This window comes from Diorhabda sublineata, unplaced genomic scaffold (genome assembly GCF_026230105.1).
Source record: "Diorhabda sublineata isolate icDioSubl1.1 unplaced genomic scaffold, icDioSubl1.1 Dsub_21, whole genome shotgun sequence".
Lineage (NCBI taxonomy): Eukaryota > Metazoa > Arthropoda > Insecta > Coleoptera > Chrysomelidae > Diorhabda > Diorhabda sublineata.
This window is the reverse complement of record NW_026614144.1, coordinates 47365-65034: the sequence shown is the minus strand read 5'-3', so window position 1 is coordinate 65034 and position 17670 is coordinate 47365. Positions and strand designations below refer to the sequence as shown.

Sequence of the window (17670 nt, the reverse complement as noted above, 5' to 3'; positions counted from 1 at the left end):
CAATCAAACCATTTAAAATATCATTCAAGAATGTTAGCTTAGCAAATATTGTATCGGTCTCTGGTTTGACGGTTCTCACAAATAAAATGTTTTGTAGGATGTGATGTGGCTGCTGAATCCTTGGGAGAAAAATTATGCAATATTTTTCCAGCATTACATGCTGAAGTGGTTGTAGTAGTTGTTGTAGTTGTAGTAGACTTGGTAGTAAAGTGCAATGGTTGAAAGCTGCATCTGACAATGTTCTACTCTCATGCCTTTAGGAAAGCTTGACCTAAATAATAAGCAATTCAAACAGTTAGAAGTAGTTTGCATATATTTATTTACAAACAGAAAATTATCTGCTACTCATAATATGGATTTCAATTTCAATTTGATGAGTGATATGCACTTCAGATGCTTTGCATTTGCACTTATTAAGAACTACAGTACAAACATTTATGTGGAAAACTGCTCAACAAACACAACTACCACCCATTAGTTATTATTTATTTTGTTATGAAAAGCTCAACGGTGACGTACGTCAACGGCAAATGACGAAGCCGTCTTTACCAGTCATTAATTTCACCATGTGAATGTACTGCAAATTGTCGCACAATCTCTTGTGATTGCAAAAAAATCAGAATTGTTTTGTATTTCATTATGTAAATACATCAATAACAAATGTCAAAATAAAAATGAGTAATTTTTTACCTACTTCAAGTACATTTATGCTTAAATTCCCTGATTTTTCATATATAACTTTTATTTTATTCATTACTTTCACTGTTGTTTCTTTTTGTTATTTGAGAATCCATCATCACTTTTAGCATCAGAAAGAAATTATTACGGAAGTATCATGTACTCAATTCATTCTTTTTACTTTACTAAAATAGAGAAGAGGGGTGAAAAAAAAATGAACCAAAAAATTGACCTGCAAGATCCACATTATTCTTTGACCTTTTCTTCACTTAAATCCGAAATTCGGTACTCACAAAATGCATACTCACTTAAATTACGTTACTGAACTTCGAGAAGGCGTTTTTAAAAACGAATTACACGTTGAGAAACGTTTATTCAATACATTGACAAAACAGAATCTGATACTATTACAAGTTTACAATATTTATATGTTTTACAAAGTGCCTCGTCGGCGTTAAATAATAAGCTTAATAAACAATATTCATTGACGTAACTCCTCCGCCATAAGAGAGAACTATGGGGATGGACCAGAGTTCGGCATTAGAGGAAAATTTTTCAAAACATCTTCTTCGTTTGTTGTCTCCCTTTCGGGTTGGTTCTTCTTTCTTCTTATTCTAATTATTAGATATATAACGCAGGCTATAACTATAAGATATAATAAAATTGAATAAAAATTTATACTTTGAAAATGAATGGGTAACGAGTTTATCTTCTCAGGTGACTTTTTATCTTCTTGAATAGCACTCATGATATTGTTCATTTCGTTAAGATCGATTGAATCCAAATGCACAGCTTAGCACTATCTGGAGTAAAATTTTTTGTATGAATATTTAATTTGGGTAAATCAATGTTTTTATATTTCGGCACTCTGGAAAGCTTTTAGATGAAAGTTGTTTATTAAAATGTCACATTCGTTGTTAAGTTCGATTAGATAACTACCGTTCACAGGAAAGTTCGTAATGTCTTTGTTGCAGTTTTGTTTGACTATAACACTATAGGGGGTAATCACAATCCAATGGTCGGTTTCTAATTCTGAATTTTGACTTCACTAATGGTAGACGGGATATCTCGGCAATTATTGGTAGATTGAGAGTATTTCAATAACTGGACTTCGCAAGGAGAGTTACTTGATATTGCTCTTCTTTGTAGTCCTCGGCAGATGAATTCTTCTTTAATTATTTCTTGACATTCAGAGTTCGTAGAGGCATAGTTGTGCTCATTTAAAAGGAGAAATTTGGATTGGGGTAGTATGAGTTTGAAATTTTGATTTGAAGGTGTAGGTAAGGGGTAAAGGTGATAGTAGTTATATTCAAGAAACTCTACAATCGGTATTTCTAATATAAAAGTAATACTATTATTGTTTAAAATTCTTTGCTGGTTCAAATAAACTAATTGTTGATGTGTGGACTGTATTATTTATTAATAATATTAAAACATGTGTTAGTTGGGTTTTAATGGCGATATAACAACAACACATTTCTAATTAATACACAAAATAGAAAAAACTTTATGTTGGGCGGCGTTGCCACGTTTTCGACTTATTTTAACATAATAAAAAAATTATTTTAAAGATTAATTTTAACATAATAGCCCCTTCTTTGAAGGGATGTCTTCAAAACAGCTTATTGTAGAAATTTACTTGATAATATATACCCATGTTTACAAAGTCTATCACTGTATTAAGATTGCAATAAATCGTTTTAATTGTCTATGTCTTCTTGTCTTGGTAATGGACACAAATGTCTGATGGAACGAATAATTAGTCCCTTATGGGTTTGGACTTCAGCAACTCTTGTAATGCCGTCTCTTCCGGGAAATAATTTCCTAATTATTCCCATCGGCCATTGGCATGGTGGATATAGGGTGTTTTTTATTAAGACTAAAGTGCCCACAGAAATAGTTGATGGGGCGTCTTTCCACTTGTACTGCTGATGTAGCTGAGAAATGTTTTCTGGATGTGTTCTAATCGAGTCAAACGATACTTGTTGATATTAGTATAGTCAATGTTGGGAATGGAGGTCAGAACTCGACCTATTAAGAAATGGGATGGTGTAATGGGTGACAAGTCATTAGGGTCATTTGATTGCGCAAACAATGGTCGAGAGTTTAATATACCTTCGATTTGTATCACTAAGGTGCATATTTCTTCGTAAGTCACATTATTAATAAGAGTTCGCTTCAAATGAAATTTGCAACTTTTAACGGCTGCTTCCCATAATACGCCATGATTTGGGGTGAACGGAGGAATAAACTTCCATTATATATTATATTGACTGGTAGAATTGACAATAGAGGCCTGATTGTTAAATAAAAATTTACTAAGATCTTTCAATAAGTTGTTAGTGCCGTGAAATGTAGATCCGTTATCGGAATATATTATTTTGGGAACACCTCGTCTAGATACAAAGCGTTTTAAGCATGCTAAGAAATTGTTGGAAGTTAAATCAGTTACTATTTCGCAATGTATTGCCTTAGTGCAAAAACAAACGAAAATAGCCAAATAACATTTATTAAGTTTAGCTCCTTTACCTGGTTTGTTCAAAATATAGAATGGGCCGGCATAATCAACTTCGGTCACTTCAAATGGAAGCGTAGGCCTAATTCTTTCATTCGGTAGGTTTGACATTGGACAGGAAAATGGAATAGGATTGAACTTGAAACAATTCACGCAATTTCTCACTGTTTGTTTGGCTAATATAGAACCACCAACAGGCCAGTAGAATTGTCGAACCGAACTTAATAGTAGTTGTGGTCCTGGGTGTAACAATTGACTATGTTTATGATTAAAAATTAGCTTGGTAAAATTGTGTTTACTTGAGAGTAAGATTGGATATTTGATGTTAAATGGTAAGTAAGTATTTTTTAATCGTCCCCCAACTCTGATGATTCCTTTCTCATCAATAAAGAACGCTAATGAGGCAAATTTATGTTTAGCATCTAATTGCTTGTTTTTACGAAGTAATTCTAGCTCGTCGGAAAATGATTCAATTTGAGATAATTTAATTAAAATAGTATTGGTGTTTTCCAATTCTTCAACTGATAATGGGCCAATAACTTTGGTATCAGATTTTCGTGTATTATTGATAAAACGCATACAATATGCTGTGACTCTTTTTAATCGTTGTAAACAAGAGAATTTTGTAAATAAATCACAAATTTTTGTATGTTGTGATATGACCAAAATAGTTTTAGATTTTCTTAGTTCTGGGAGATCGTGTTTAGAAATTGAAAAATTAGTAATTGGCCAATCTGATGATTGTAACAATAAAAATTGAGGTCCTTTCCACCAAATTGCATTTGACATCAGCATTTTAGGCATTATACCTCGAGATGCTAAATCTGCAGGGTTTTCCTTAGTACAAACATACCTCCAATTTTCAATGTTCGTGAGAGATTGTATTTTAGATACGCGATTAGCAACAAAGGTCTGTAATAAATTGGGTTCCGTGTTAATCCAACATAGGGCGACTTGAGAATCGCACCACAAACAGTAATGAATATTTTTTAAATTGAGGGCATTGACCACAGTATTTACTAGTTGTGCTCCTAGAAGACAAGCACACAATTCAAGTTTTGGAATTGTTATTGTCTTCAGTGGCGACACTTTGGTTTTGGCACATAGTAATGGAACGTTATAATTTCCGCTATCGTCAACACTGCATAAGTATATGCAACATGAATATGCATCTCTCGATGCATCGCAGAAGCAATGGACATCTGTAAGTACATAGTTTAAATAAATAGCATTTCTAGGAATAGATAATTGATTTAAACTGCCAAGTTCATTCTGAAATCGATACCAAGTTTGTTCTATATCTTGTGGAATAGGCTCATCTCATCTAATGTGTAGGGACCATAATTTCTGTATTATTAATTTTGCAGTAACTATTGAAGGGCTCAATAACCCTAAAGGATCGTAAATTTGAGCAATAATTGAAAGAATGTGACGTTTAGTAATTGTGTTTCGATGGGTAAATTATTTAATTGTATATTTTAGAATGTCATTTTTATTGTCCCAGTGGATTCCCAAAGTTTTAAAACTTTCTTTATCACCTATATCTAAAATTGCATTTGAGATATTGTTATCTTTGAAGCCACAAACTACTTGAAAATTATTAGAAATCCACATTCTTAACATGAAATTAGCGGATGATAAGACATCATATATGTCTTTGCACAATGTTTGTAATTCTATTAAATCGTTAGAACCGGTCAACAAATCGTCCACGTACATGTCCTTTAGTATTGTTTCACAGGCTTTGGGGTATTGATTCATATAGTGTTCCGCTAGCGTCTTAATACACTTGATAGCCAGATATGGAGCTGATCGAGTTCCATATGTAACTGTATTCAAGTGATAAGTGCAAAAGTTACTTTTGGGGTTATCACGCCATAGTATCTGTTGTAAAGGTCTATGCCCTCGATCTATGAGAATTTGACGATACATTTTTGATATGTCAGCGGAAACCACGAATTTATATGTTCTGAATCGTAAAAGAATGTTTATAATGTCATTCTGAACTTTAGGGCCGATATATTGTAGATCGTTAAGCGACCACCCTGTAGACGTCTTACAGCTTCCATCAAAAACTACGCGTAAACGAGTTGTCGTACTCATTTCTTTTAAAATACCATGATGTGGTAAAAAGTATTTAATTCCATCGGGTTCAATAGTTAATTTAGTCATATGACCTAAAGTTTCATATTCTTGAATAAAATCGGTGTATAATTGTTTAAATTGAACATCCGCGAACCGTTTTTCTAATGTCTTAAATCTTCTAATTGCTTCGGGTTTAGACCTGCCCAATAGTTCTTGGGATTGTTTTAACGGGAATTTTACTACAAACTGACCGTTTTCTATGCGGAAAGTATTTTCGTTAAATAAAGACTCACACACAATATCGTCTTGAGATAAAAATTGATTACTACCTTTTATTTCTTCAATTTCCCAGAATTTCTTTAACTGGTCATCTTCAGGAATATGACTTGAAAGGTTACACATGATTGTTTTATTATTATCAATTGGAAGCGCACCTGTTACTATCCATCCAAATACAGTGTTAACTAACATATTATTTCCCAATTTTATTTTTTCGTTTAATAACAAATCCCAAAATATATTGGCGCCCAACAATAAATCGACTTCTTGTGGACATCCAAAACTGGGATCAGATAATTGAACATGTTCCGGTATCTTTAATGTACTAGGATTAAAATAAGCAAATGGAATATTACCAGTTATTGCAGGGACGACTAAACATGAAATTGTATATTCATGATCATTAACGCAAGAATAAAGAGAAATAGAACATTTTTTATTTATATAAGATACAGATTTACCTATTCCAGAAATTGAGACATTGGTAGGTAACAATGGTATATTTAGTAAACTACATAGCCTTTCAGTTATTATATTGGATTGAGCTCCACAATCCAGCAGGGCTCTTATTTGATGAAAATTGCCTTGGTTGTCTTTAATTTGACATGAGATGGTAGATAACAGTGAATTGGCGAAAGTTTCCGCTTTTAAAATCGTATTTGAATTATTGTGGTTTACAACTACATTCATCGAAGTTGTTGGTTCATTAGAAGGATTATTTGCCGAGGGTACTACATTATATTGTTTGTGAAGCAGTGTATTGTGCTTCCTTTTGCATATTGTACATTTGCCGTGTTTACAATTTTGTTTATCATGACCTGCAAGTAAACAATTTTCGCATAAGTGCAAATTTTTAATTTTATGAATTCTTGTATTAACATTTAAAGCTAAAAACTGAGGACACTTATAAATTGTATGAGCTTGTTTACAATAATTACAGGACAATGATTTATTTGTTGACAAAAGCATATGTACTGGATTGTTCTTATTCTTACTTAAATTGCCTATGGATTTAGTTGTTTGTTGAGACTCGTCCAAACATTGTAAAATGTCAGATTTGTCTTTCAAGAAATTCATAAATTCGTCCAAAGTTGGTAATTCAGAATGATATTTCATTTCTTTCCGGTCACGAATCGTATTTTTGTCCAATTTATTGGACACAATATAAATAATAAAGGAGTCGTATAAAATATCTTTAGTTAACTCTAAGCCTTCTAGCGATGTTAAATGTTTAGAAATTTCATCTAATAACTTACGAAATTGTATATAATTTTCTCTAACAATATTTTGCACACTTAGAATAGACTTGAAATGGCTATCGATTAAGAATTGTTTTTTATCAAATCTTTCATCTAAAAGGTTCCAAGCTCTTTCAAATGGTTTGTCTGTACTGTCTAAACCTTCAATAAATCGAGAAGCGTACCCTTCTAGAGACGCCTTTAAAAACTGAAATTTCTGATTCTCATTCAAATTTGTATTGTCACATATGATAGTTTTAAAATTGGTTTTAAATTGAAGCCAATGATGAAACTCTCCATCAAAGCTAGGTAATTTTAACTTTGGTAATAAAACATTCTGAAGAGGATCAAAATTATTCGACGAAATGTTGTTAACTGAATTTGAATTTTGTTCAACGCTTGTATCTAGACGTGGTTGTAAAGTTTGTATAAATTGTTTCAAAAAATCAAAAGCAGCATAATATCTATCTTGAAATGTATCGCGTTCATTGAATTGTTCATCTAAGTCATCCTCTTTACATTCAGACTCTATAATCGATTGGATTTTGTCAAATTCATCTAATAAATTTAAGTGATTGTCGTATCGCATTTGTATTTCATCAAATCCTGGAACTGATTCGTTAATTTTATCTATGAATTTTTCTAATAATGTAAGTTTTTGTTTAATTGTACCTTTTTTACGGTATAAAATTGTGAGGTCAATATTCTCTATTGGGGGCATTATTGCAGTTTAAATTGTAATTTATTATCAAAAAATAACCTACGACAGAAAATTGCACCTTAATTGTGATGAAATAGCTACTTCAATTGCTTAACATTGATTGTACCTTCTTACTAGGCTTAAAATTGTAAGTAAAGTAGTAATTTGTATCTTTTAAAATAATTGCATGTGATTTTTATAAATCAAACTAATGAAATTGTATTATAAATTGCCTAGACTGAATAGAAAATAAATTGTATTATTATAAACTGTTCAATTAAAAATTGTAAGAAAAATACGTCGCATATCTTGTTGCGATGTAAAAAACCTCTAAAATTGTCTTAACACATTTAAATTGTAATTTTTATTGAAATAATTGAATCAATTGATCCTAAGATAAAGGAAAAAATAGAATAAAATAGGAAAAAGTACCTGAATTGTAGTCGTTCAGTCAGTTAGTCACTATCGCTTGTTACTTCGCTCGATATTTTTCTTCGCCTCTCATCTGGGCCACTGGACACACTCGATTGTTGTTAAATTCCAGATAGTTTTTACACTGTTTAGATATTTTTCTATCTTATATTTATCTGGATCGAAGACCAAAATGTTTAAAATTCTTTGCTGGTTCAAATAAACTAATTGTTGATGTGTGGACTGTATTATTTATTAATAATATTAAAACATGTGTTAGTTGGGTTTTAATGGCGATATAACAACAACACATTTCTAATTAATACAAAAAATAGAAAAAACTTTATGTTGGGCGGCGTTGCCACGTTTTCGACTTATTTTAACATAATAAAAAAATTATTTTAAAGAATAATTTTAACAATTATATTTACTGTAACTTTTAATTTTGATAATTTTTTCATATAATAAAATATTATTCAAGGATGTTTCAAATGGAAACTTGTTATTTTCATCAATATTTTTCTTGACTGATATTATCTCTGAAAGTATTTCATTTGGATTTGCTATAGAATTGTGGAAAGTATTCATTTTTGCGAAGCTTATAGCCACTTCTATTCTGTCGAATATGTATGTCATAAATGATTTGAAAACTAGTCGAAAATTGGGAAACAATTTGTTCAATTGAAAAGAAATGGTAAGTTTCTATCATTTCTGTTCTCATATTCCTTAATTCTTTTTGTAAATCATTAATAGGTGAGCTCAATATTTCTTGATTGCGGGATAGTATTCTGGAATTATTTTCGAATGATTTAATAGATGATTCTAGTAATGTAATTTGATGTGTAAGTAATGTTTTGACATTATTCTGATTATTAGATAAGGTTTTAATAGCTTCGTCATATCGGATTGCATCTTCTTGATCTAAATTACCTGTTATAATTTTTATTGCTGAGCCAATTCCGTCAAAAAGAGATCGTTTCGCATGTTTTCTCCATAATGGGTTTAATTGTTCTATTTGTAAAGTAATTTTATTTTCTATTATTCGAATTATGTGGTAGGAGTTATCAAAGTACTCTGTGAAGTTGAACATGCTGGGATGACTTGAAAAATAGTTGTATAGGTTATCATATTGGTCCTTTAAATTTAGAAAGTGATCAGTTATATTTGTAATGTCATAAACATGTATGAAAGTCCAAAAGTCGGTTTGTATATGAGCAGTGCCTAGTCGTAAGGGTAGGAGGCCAGGATTATCGTTTAGGTTATGGAATTTGGGTGCATCTAGTCTTCCTTCAGCGGTCCAAAAGAGGAAACTGAAACGGGAGGTTTGTTTAGTTCATTTATGTGAACAATTTCTTTATGTGCTTTAAGTTTTTTATGTTTAAGTAATTTTCCAGAAATTTCAACACGATTTCTATCAAGTATTTGAGTAATTTCGAAAGGACCAAGGAAACGTTTGTCTTTTTTATTTCGTTTTTTGGGATTATGTTTGTATACAATTTGACCAATTTTGAATTCACTATTCGAATCACCGTTAGTATTTCGTTTTTGTAAAATTTTTTCCTTATTTGTTTTTAATTTTTCTTGTACATCTTTATAAACATATTGTAACTTTGTTCGATGATTGTCTACATAGTCATTATAGAAAGTTTGGGGTATAAAAATTTCGTTTGGGTTTCTAGAATCTGTATGACCAAAGGTAAGTTCAAAAGGAGTGAAATTTGTAGAACTGTGTATAGGATTATTGTACCCTATTATTGCGTAATCCATCAAATCATCTTCGTCGGGGTAAAGTTCTCGTAGTATTCTAAGATGTTCAATCAAGGTTGAATGAACTCTTTCAGCTATGGAGTTGGATTCATGATGACCAGTTGTGGTGAAATGTATTCCAATTTTGTGTAATGCCAAAAGTTCTTTAATAGTATCATTATGGAATTCTGTACCTTTATCTAAAACAATTAATTGTGGTACTCCGAATGATGTAAAATATTTTATTAGAGCTTTACTTCTAATAACAGCTGTTTTAGAAGGAATGTCCATTGCTTGTGCGAATTTTGTGAATGCATCTGCTAAGGTTAGATAAGATTTTCCGTTATAAACAAAAACGTCGATGTGTATAATTTGAAATGGTTTTGATGCAGTTTCGGTTAACATTAGCGGAACATAAGGTTTTTCTCTAGCATATTTATTTTTCTGACAAATTTCGCAAGAATTAATGTAGTTAGTAATCGATTTTTTCATATTTTTCCAATAGTAATTTATTTTTAATTTTTCGAAGGTTTCTTGAATTCCTCTGTGTGTGGTTTTGCTTTCGTGGTAATTTCTGAATAAAAGGATCTGGTCTTCTTTATCTGATACCGTATTAACTAATTTAGTGCATTTGATAAGTCTTGGTTGATTTGAAGAGAAATGTTTCAAATAAACTCTATTAAAATCATGATACATGTTGTCTTTGTTAAAATAGAGATAGAATGTATTGTTAAGATCTGTGTTTTCTACTAAAAATTCGAATATAAAACGTTTGTTGTCATTTTCTGGAATTTTAACTTTCGTATTCTTGTGGTTTTCGTATGTTTCGTGAGTTATGTCTAGTTTTTGATATAAATTTGGTGAACTTTGTTATTGATAATTTCATCTAATATAGGAATTCCTTGGTTAGTGGTTTCAAAATGTGAATAAATAGTTAGGTTAGGTTAGGTTAGGAGGAATTGGATTTAGGGGTAGAAGGTTTCGTCCAGTTAGGTTCAGGTGTATTGAGTTCGTCTCGTATATTTGGAGGTATATTAGTGGTATTTTTGGGAGGCGGTATTTGTACGTCTGAGATAATATTTACTTTTGATTGATTTTGTTCATTGATAGAATTGTTTTCTCGTTCTAAAGAGTTTTCGAAATCTCGTAAGAATTCTAAAATTTCGTCATTCGTGTCACCGGGGTTATTAATAATTGGATCAGTTTCTAAAGCGTTAATTTGTATTCTACTTAGACAGTCAGACCCAACATTTGAAGATCCGCGTTTGTAACATATTTTATAGTCGTATTCTTCTAATTTCAAACGCCATCTCACTAATTTTGAGTTGGGTTCTTTCAACTTGAAAAGCCAGGTTAGGGGTTTGTGGTCAGTATATATGTGAAATTGTCGTCCGTACAAATAGGGTCGAAAGTGTTTGCAAGCCCATACGATTGCAAGTAATTCCTTTTCAATCGTAGAGTAATTGATTTCTAATCGTACAAGGTTCGTGAGGCGTAAGCTATAGGTTTGTCATTTGGAACGGTACCTTGTGATAATATTGCTCCAAGGGAATAGTTACTACTATCGGTTGTTAGAATCATTGGTTTGGAAAAGTCTGGATATTGTAATATAGGATCGTTTGTTAAAATTTCTTTGCAATTTTGAAAAGAGTTTATGAATTCCTTGTCATGAATTATTCGCATTCCTTTTTTCAAGCATTTAGTCATGGGTTTGGTCAGTTTGGCAAAATTTGGTATGAAGCGGCGGTAATATCCAAGAAGTCCAAGGAAACTTTTGATTTCGGTTTGGGTTTTGGGAATCGGGAAGTTTTTGATTACAGAAATTTTCTCAGGATTATAGTCTAAGAGCCAGTGAAAAGTTACCTGTATGTATTTGACCAGACCCGGGCTTTTGTACATTGAGATCCCTATACCTACCATACATGAGATGGGGACTCACTAAGCCCAGAGTGGTGGACGCGGCGGGCGCTCAGGTAAGACAGGTAGTGATTTTTAGCAAATTTTAAATTCATTTGACCACGTCTGCCGTTTAGAAATTTAAAAATATATTATTATTATTATAGCAAAATAATAATGGCAGATTATTATCACGCGCTTAACATTGTGGCAGACAGGTATGAAAGTACTAAAAAAAAATAAAATTTTCAAAGTAGTTGACCAGACCTGCCATTGATATATTTTGTTTAATAGGGTCTTGAAAACCTATATTCGCCACAGCAGACGTTTTCATTGAGTACACACTCCAGCAGATAACAAAACTTAGTCACTACACGGTCAGAGATGTATGCATAGACTGTCTATGTTTTACATCAATGATCAACTTTATCAATGTTTTTATAGTAATTAATATTGAATTTTGTTAATTGTGGAATAAAATTTATAAGTTTAATAATTAAAAAGTAAACCCATTTTGAATGAATCTCATACATTGAGGTTGATTACAGATAACAAATAATTATTTTAACATTTATATTATTTTGTTTTTTTTTTATTCATTTAAAACAATAAAAATAGATTAAAAAAAGAAATCATGCATCACAAAATATATATATTTTTCTATTGATTTGAATCTTCATTCGTCATCGTCGGAGTCACATATGACTTTGTCTAACTCGTCTTCATCATCCTTTGAATCGGATTTTGAAAAAATAAAACGTAAATAATAGAATAAAAATAATGGGTTCCTTGATTCAATATATTGGGTAAAGAATTAATTAGTATAAACTTACCAGGGATTTTGGTGATTAAGTCACTCACAGATGTAGGAAGTTGATCTCCTTCGAACCATTTAAATACAAACTTATCATCTTGTTCCATCCAACCATACTCTAATGGATCCAACGTAGTTGGTTGCTTCTTGTAAGCATTTTTCCAAACAGATGAAATATAATTTGCTCTTAGAAATTGTTGGTAAAGCTCACTCTTACACGGTGGTATTGAGCTTGCATCAAAATTCTGAATTTTCTTGCTAAAATTTTCATTAACATCCGAAGCTTTATAATTGCTGATGAAAAGTTGGTACCTTCCATCATCAACGTCAACTGATTTTTTCGTATTGTAGAGCTGGCAGGTAAACTTCTGAATACTGTTAAACACCTCGTTTAACTGATCCTCAGTCAAATTTTCTTCACCAAGAGTAGCAAATGCTTGTTGGAATTCTACATTTTTTTTCAGCAAAGTGAAAGGTCTTTTCTTTCCTTTATTAAAGAAAGCCGGATTAAAATCACACCCAGTGAACGCATGGAAGCCGATTAAGCTTTTGGCTAACAATTCACCAAGCTCGTTATAAATTTTTGTGACGTCAATATATCTTTCGTTATTTCCTGTTCCATTGAGCATCCAAATATTAGAATTAGAATTTTGTAATTGTTTCATATTCTCAATCATTATAATTAAAATATCGGTATCAGAAGATCTAATAACAATATTCGACTGGTCAGTGATATTGCAAGCATGATAAATAATCTTGGTGTCAGCTTCTTCATGTAAAGGACAACATAAATTTTCAACAACACTTGATTGAATTTTGTCATCAATAACTTTATATGATTGACAATTTCGAAAATTTAAAAAAATTTGTCGGTTACCCAAAAATGATTTCATTTCCTCAGTACACCAATGATTTGTAAAAAAATCTACTAAAGCTTCCTTAAATTTAGTATTCTTCAATTCTTTTGCAAAATCTGATGGTTGCACCTGTTCAGGCCCTGATATTGTGTAATCAATCAACGATGCTTCATGACGTAAACACCTTTCATTATCTTTTATTGATGGAAACAAATATTGATCAAAGATTACATCAATTCTCCGAGTGGAATATTTTGATACCATTTGTAAAAATTTCTTAGAAATACTTCCGAATGTTTTGGGAACTTCTTTCATAGAATGCAGAATGAAAAATCCATCAATTAAGAATACATCTGTATTAGGTGGTGGTTCCTGATCAATATTGGGTTCAAGGCACTTTGTTAGTACAGATTTATCAGTTTTACAGAAACCACCGTCTAGGTGACATAAAGCGAGAGGTACAGGAGATATTGGATACGCTAAAATATTGTGAACATCAATTTGGTGATCCATCGAAATTCCCAACAAACGTCCGAATAAATCTCGCTGTAACTTGATCTCTTGCTGTTTACCTCCAATTTTAACAGATTTTTTCTTTACAAGTAGACTTGAAAAATTGTGTAGTGGTATTTTCTTGATGGCTTTCTCAAATCTTTTCGGATCAGATGCACATTCAGATATAAAACATGTTCGTAGCTCTTCACCAATATTTTGGATATTTAAGAGAAATTCTTCCACTTGAGTTGATGCAGCTTTCCCGGAACTTATGTTAAATAATTGATCAGGCGGTAAATCTGAGCTGAAGGGATTTACATATTGATGAAATGAATTGATAAAGTTTTTGAGTTGTTGAACACTTTTCTTAATATTATGTGGTTGCAACTCTACTGAAATATCTTGTTTTCTAGTTATTCCTAACTCATCCAACACGTGTGTAATTATACTTGAGCTGAAATCGAGTGAGTCAGATGTGAAATACCAGTAAGCGTTCTCGCAGCATCTGCATTAATAGTCTGCTCTAATGTAAGATCAATAGGCTGTCTTGAAAACGGCTTACTGGTACGCTTGATTCCAAAAAATCCATTTTGAAAGTCCTGTTCTAAGCCTGGATGAGTAGTAGGAACTTTAATTAAATTGTAATGGTATTGGACCGTCCATTTTGCATAATTTTAATGATTACATATAAAAAATAAATTTGTAATTTTCGGTAAAGTATTAAGATACAATTGATAGTCACCAGCACGAATGCTCCTGCTCAGTTGTAAATAATGATGAACGAGTTTGATATAAATCATATAAAATTGAGCTGTTTTACCATATTCACCATTTAATGTTTGTTGCTCGTAAATAGCATAATCATTACAAATCTCTTTCAAGCTTTCATTGTGAATGAAAAATGAATGTGTCTGACAACTCTGTAATCGTTCAATCTCTTCAATGATATCTTCGGAAATTTGAATATTTTTATGTGTTAGAAAAGATCTAAAATGCATTATTTGTAATCCTAAAGCCATCATTGGATGTAATCTTTTACAGCGATTAAAATGTTTGCCTTCAATGAAACTTGAAACAGATCCACTAGCAAGCATTTCGCTTTCAACCATGATGGTTGATAAACCGCAATCATTTATAACTTTTCCGATTGCCTTGAAATACGACATCATTATATGAAACGCACCCAAATGTATAAATAATTTTTTGAAAGTATTACTTTCTGTCGCTTGAATTTGGAGTGCAATCTTTGCAATAGCTAAATCATAAGTCACTTGCATGTATTCTTGATTTAACTCTTGCAAGGCTGACATGCATTGTTGCATAGTTGCCAAAACGACTGCATTGTTTGTTGGTGAGTGATTAATCGGAGTCAAATACGAAATTAATTGTCGTGGAGTGTCATCTGTCATTATCCTACTGTTAAAACCAGTCCACATAGGGGTATTTAACAATCCCAAAGCATGACTTAGCAGAAAAATATTATCAATCCGATTGTAAAGACTTCCATGCACGATTATATTATTCTGTTTCTGACTTTCAGCTTGAATATTAGTAGTTTTTTTGAGTTTTTTAGCACATTGTGGTAACTCAACATCAATGTCTGCAAAAGATCGTCTTCTACGTCCACTAACTACAGTTTCTTCTCTATCATCTTCTTCATCTACATTGTCGTCTACGAAATCGGGGTCAATATTTTGATACATTATTCCAACTGTATCATGAAGAGTGTCTTTTCAACGAATCGGTCATAATTGTCATATGCCATACCTGCTGCAAGATTCTTATCTTTATTAATAACCTCTGGACATATTCCGCTTCGTGAAACTGTTGGAAACGTTGCTTCTGTTTCTAGCTCTTCGATTGCGGTGTAACTTATACAATGACCGAAATGATTTATTATATCGATAACCTTACGACTGCTCGTGATACTTTTTAAAGTTATGCCTAAGCAGATGTGTTTCGAGGTCTTAATGTTTCCATTGTGAGTCATATATACCAAGTCTTGAGACAAAGATGATACATAATGTTGAAAAGTATCGCAATTCCGCCGCTTACGATTGTAACTTCCAAGAATAGATGAGAAAAAATCGGAAACCATGGGTGGTGTTGAAGATTCACCTTTTATAAGGCGTTCACCAGTTAAAAAATCAGGTAATTTTTTTCTTTTTATGCCCAAAATTTCCGCTCGCAAAATGGCTGCGGCTTCTTGCAATATATCTTGGTCCTTCAAGTGGGCAAATAACGAATCGTCAATTGTTGAAATGCCTTTAGGGACAACAACTTTTTTTTTGTTTCATACCAAAATTTGAATTTTATCAGCAAATTTTTTGTAAATCTTTTCTTCCAAATAATGCGTTGTAAATATTGATGTTGCATCAGAGCCTCCACTTAAATCTTTAAACATTTCGAGATACTCTTTATGCAAATAACTTAGAAAATAACAACGTCCTCCATTAATTACATTTTCCTCAATTAAATGACAAATTTCTGTATAAACTGTTGCATGTATTTCTCGGTGAATGTGCCATGAAGTACGGACAGGACTTTTGACGAGTGATCTCTTCTGGTTTCTGAAATTTTGTCGAAAAACATCATGATAGTATATTTGACAAGAGGGAATACTTTGTATTTTGACTAAAGTTTCATTGTAAATTTCGGTATCTAGCTTCAATTTTGATAAAATACTTTTTGCAAATTCTTCTTTCTCTGAAATGCGTAATGGTTCATTTTTAGACCGATTTTGCTTCTTTTTTTTGTTACAAAAAAAACAAAAGTTTGGGTTTGTTGAAACAGCAGGATCGGAAGTCTGAACAGTTGATGCTTCCACTAAAACTTCAGATGTTCCTTCCTCCAACGGCTGTCCTGCTTCAGCCTCAATTTCTTTTCCAGCTTCTTCTGTTTCAGTAACACTCACATCTTCTACCAGGGAATCATGTGCGACATTATCACTAATTATTAAGTTATCAGATGGTGTAGATGGTTGTTGAATTCCAGACGAAGACGTATTGGGCTGTGAAGGAAATTTTTTTTGAACATCTGTCGAAAAAAATTTCCTTTTCAGTGCTGTAAATGTCTTATAACAACTACTATGATATGCAGCGTCAAACATTTCGTCCGGTAAAATAATATCTTTATACTTTAAGTCATGCAATTTCCTTAACCTCAAAATTTTTCGGCATTGTGACATGGTTTCTTCAGAAAATAATATTAATTAATCAGTTTTTATGGCACTACGAAATACCCACTTCAAATTCTCTTTTTCATTCGACATTATGTAAAATAAATTAATTCAATGACCGCAAAATTAACGAAAATAAATAAAGCAACACATTCACAAACACGAAGCATTTGGATGGGAGTTCACAACTATACTAAAAACATCTGACAAAAACCGTTATGGGGGTGGGAACTTAACAGAGCCCTCTCAGATATAAATTTTGAATTCTTTGAATGCTAATAACTATCAAAGAAAATACTGTAGGCTAGAATGAGTACAATAGTAATACATAGGGGGAAAAAAAGATAGCTACATAGACAGTCTATGCATACATCTCTGACCGTGTAGTGACTAAGTTTTGTTATCTGCTGGAGTCTGTAATCAATGAAAACATCTGCTGTGGCGAATATAGGTTTTTAAGACCCTATTAAACAAAATATATCAATGGCAGATCTGGTCAACTACTTTGAAAATTTTATTTTTTTTAGTACTTTCATACCTGTCTGCCATAATGTTTAACGCGTGATAATGATCTTCCATTGTTATTTTTCGATAATAATAATAATATATTTTCAAATTTCTAAACGGCAGACGTGGTCAAATGAATTTAAAATTTGCTAAAAATCACTACCTGTCTTACCTGAGTGCCCGCCGCGTCCACCACTCTGGGCTTAGTGAGTCCCCATCTCATGTATGGTAGGTATAGGGGTCTCAATGTACAAAAGCCCAGGTCTGGTCA

At 32.1% G+C, this 17670-nt stretch overlaps 1 protein-coding gene across 1 annotated transcript; it reads right to left on the bottom strand.

Annotated features, from left to right (window-relative positions):
* Positions 1-1192: 1192 nt before the first annotated feature.
* LOC130452153 (uncharacterized) lies at positions 1193-8996 on the bottom strand. The gene is made up of 6 exons (XM_056791468.1): positions 8837-8996; positions 6553-7437; positions 6019-6375; positions 4732-5931; positions 2998-4395; positions 1193-1323 (listed from the first exon to the last, which is right to left on the bottom strand). Exons 1-6 carry the CDS (start codon positions 8994-8996, stop codon positions 1193-1195), a joined length of 4131 nt encoding a protein of 1376 aa, XP_056647446.1.
* Between the last annotated feature and the right edge of the window lie 8674 nt (positions 8997-17670).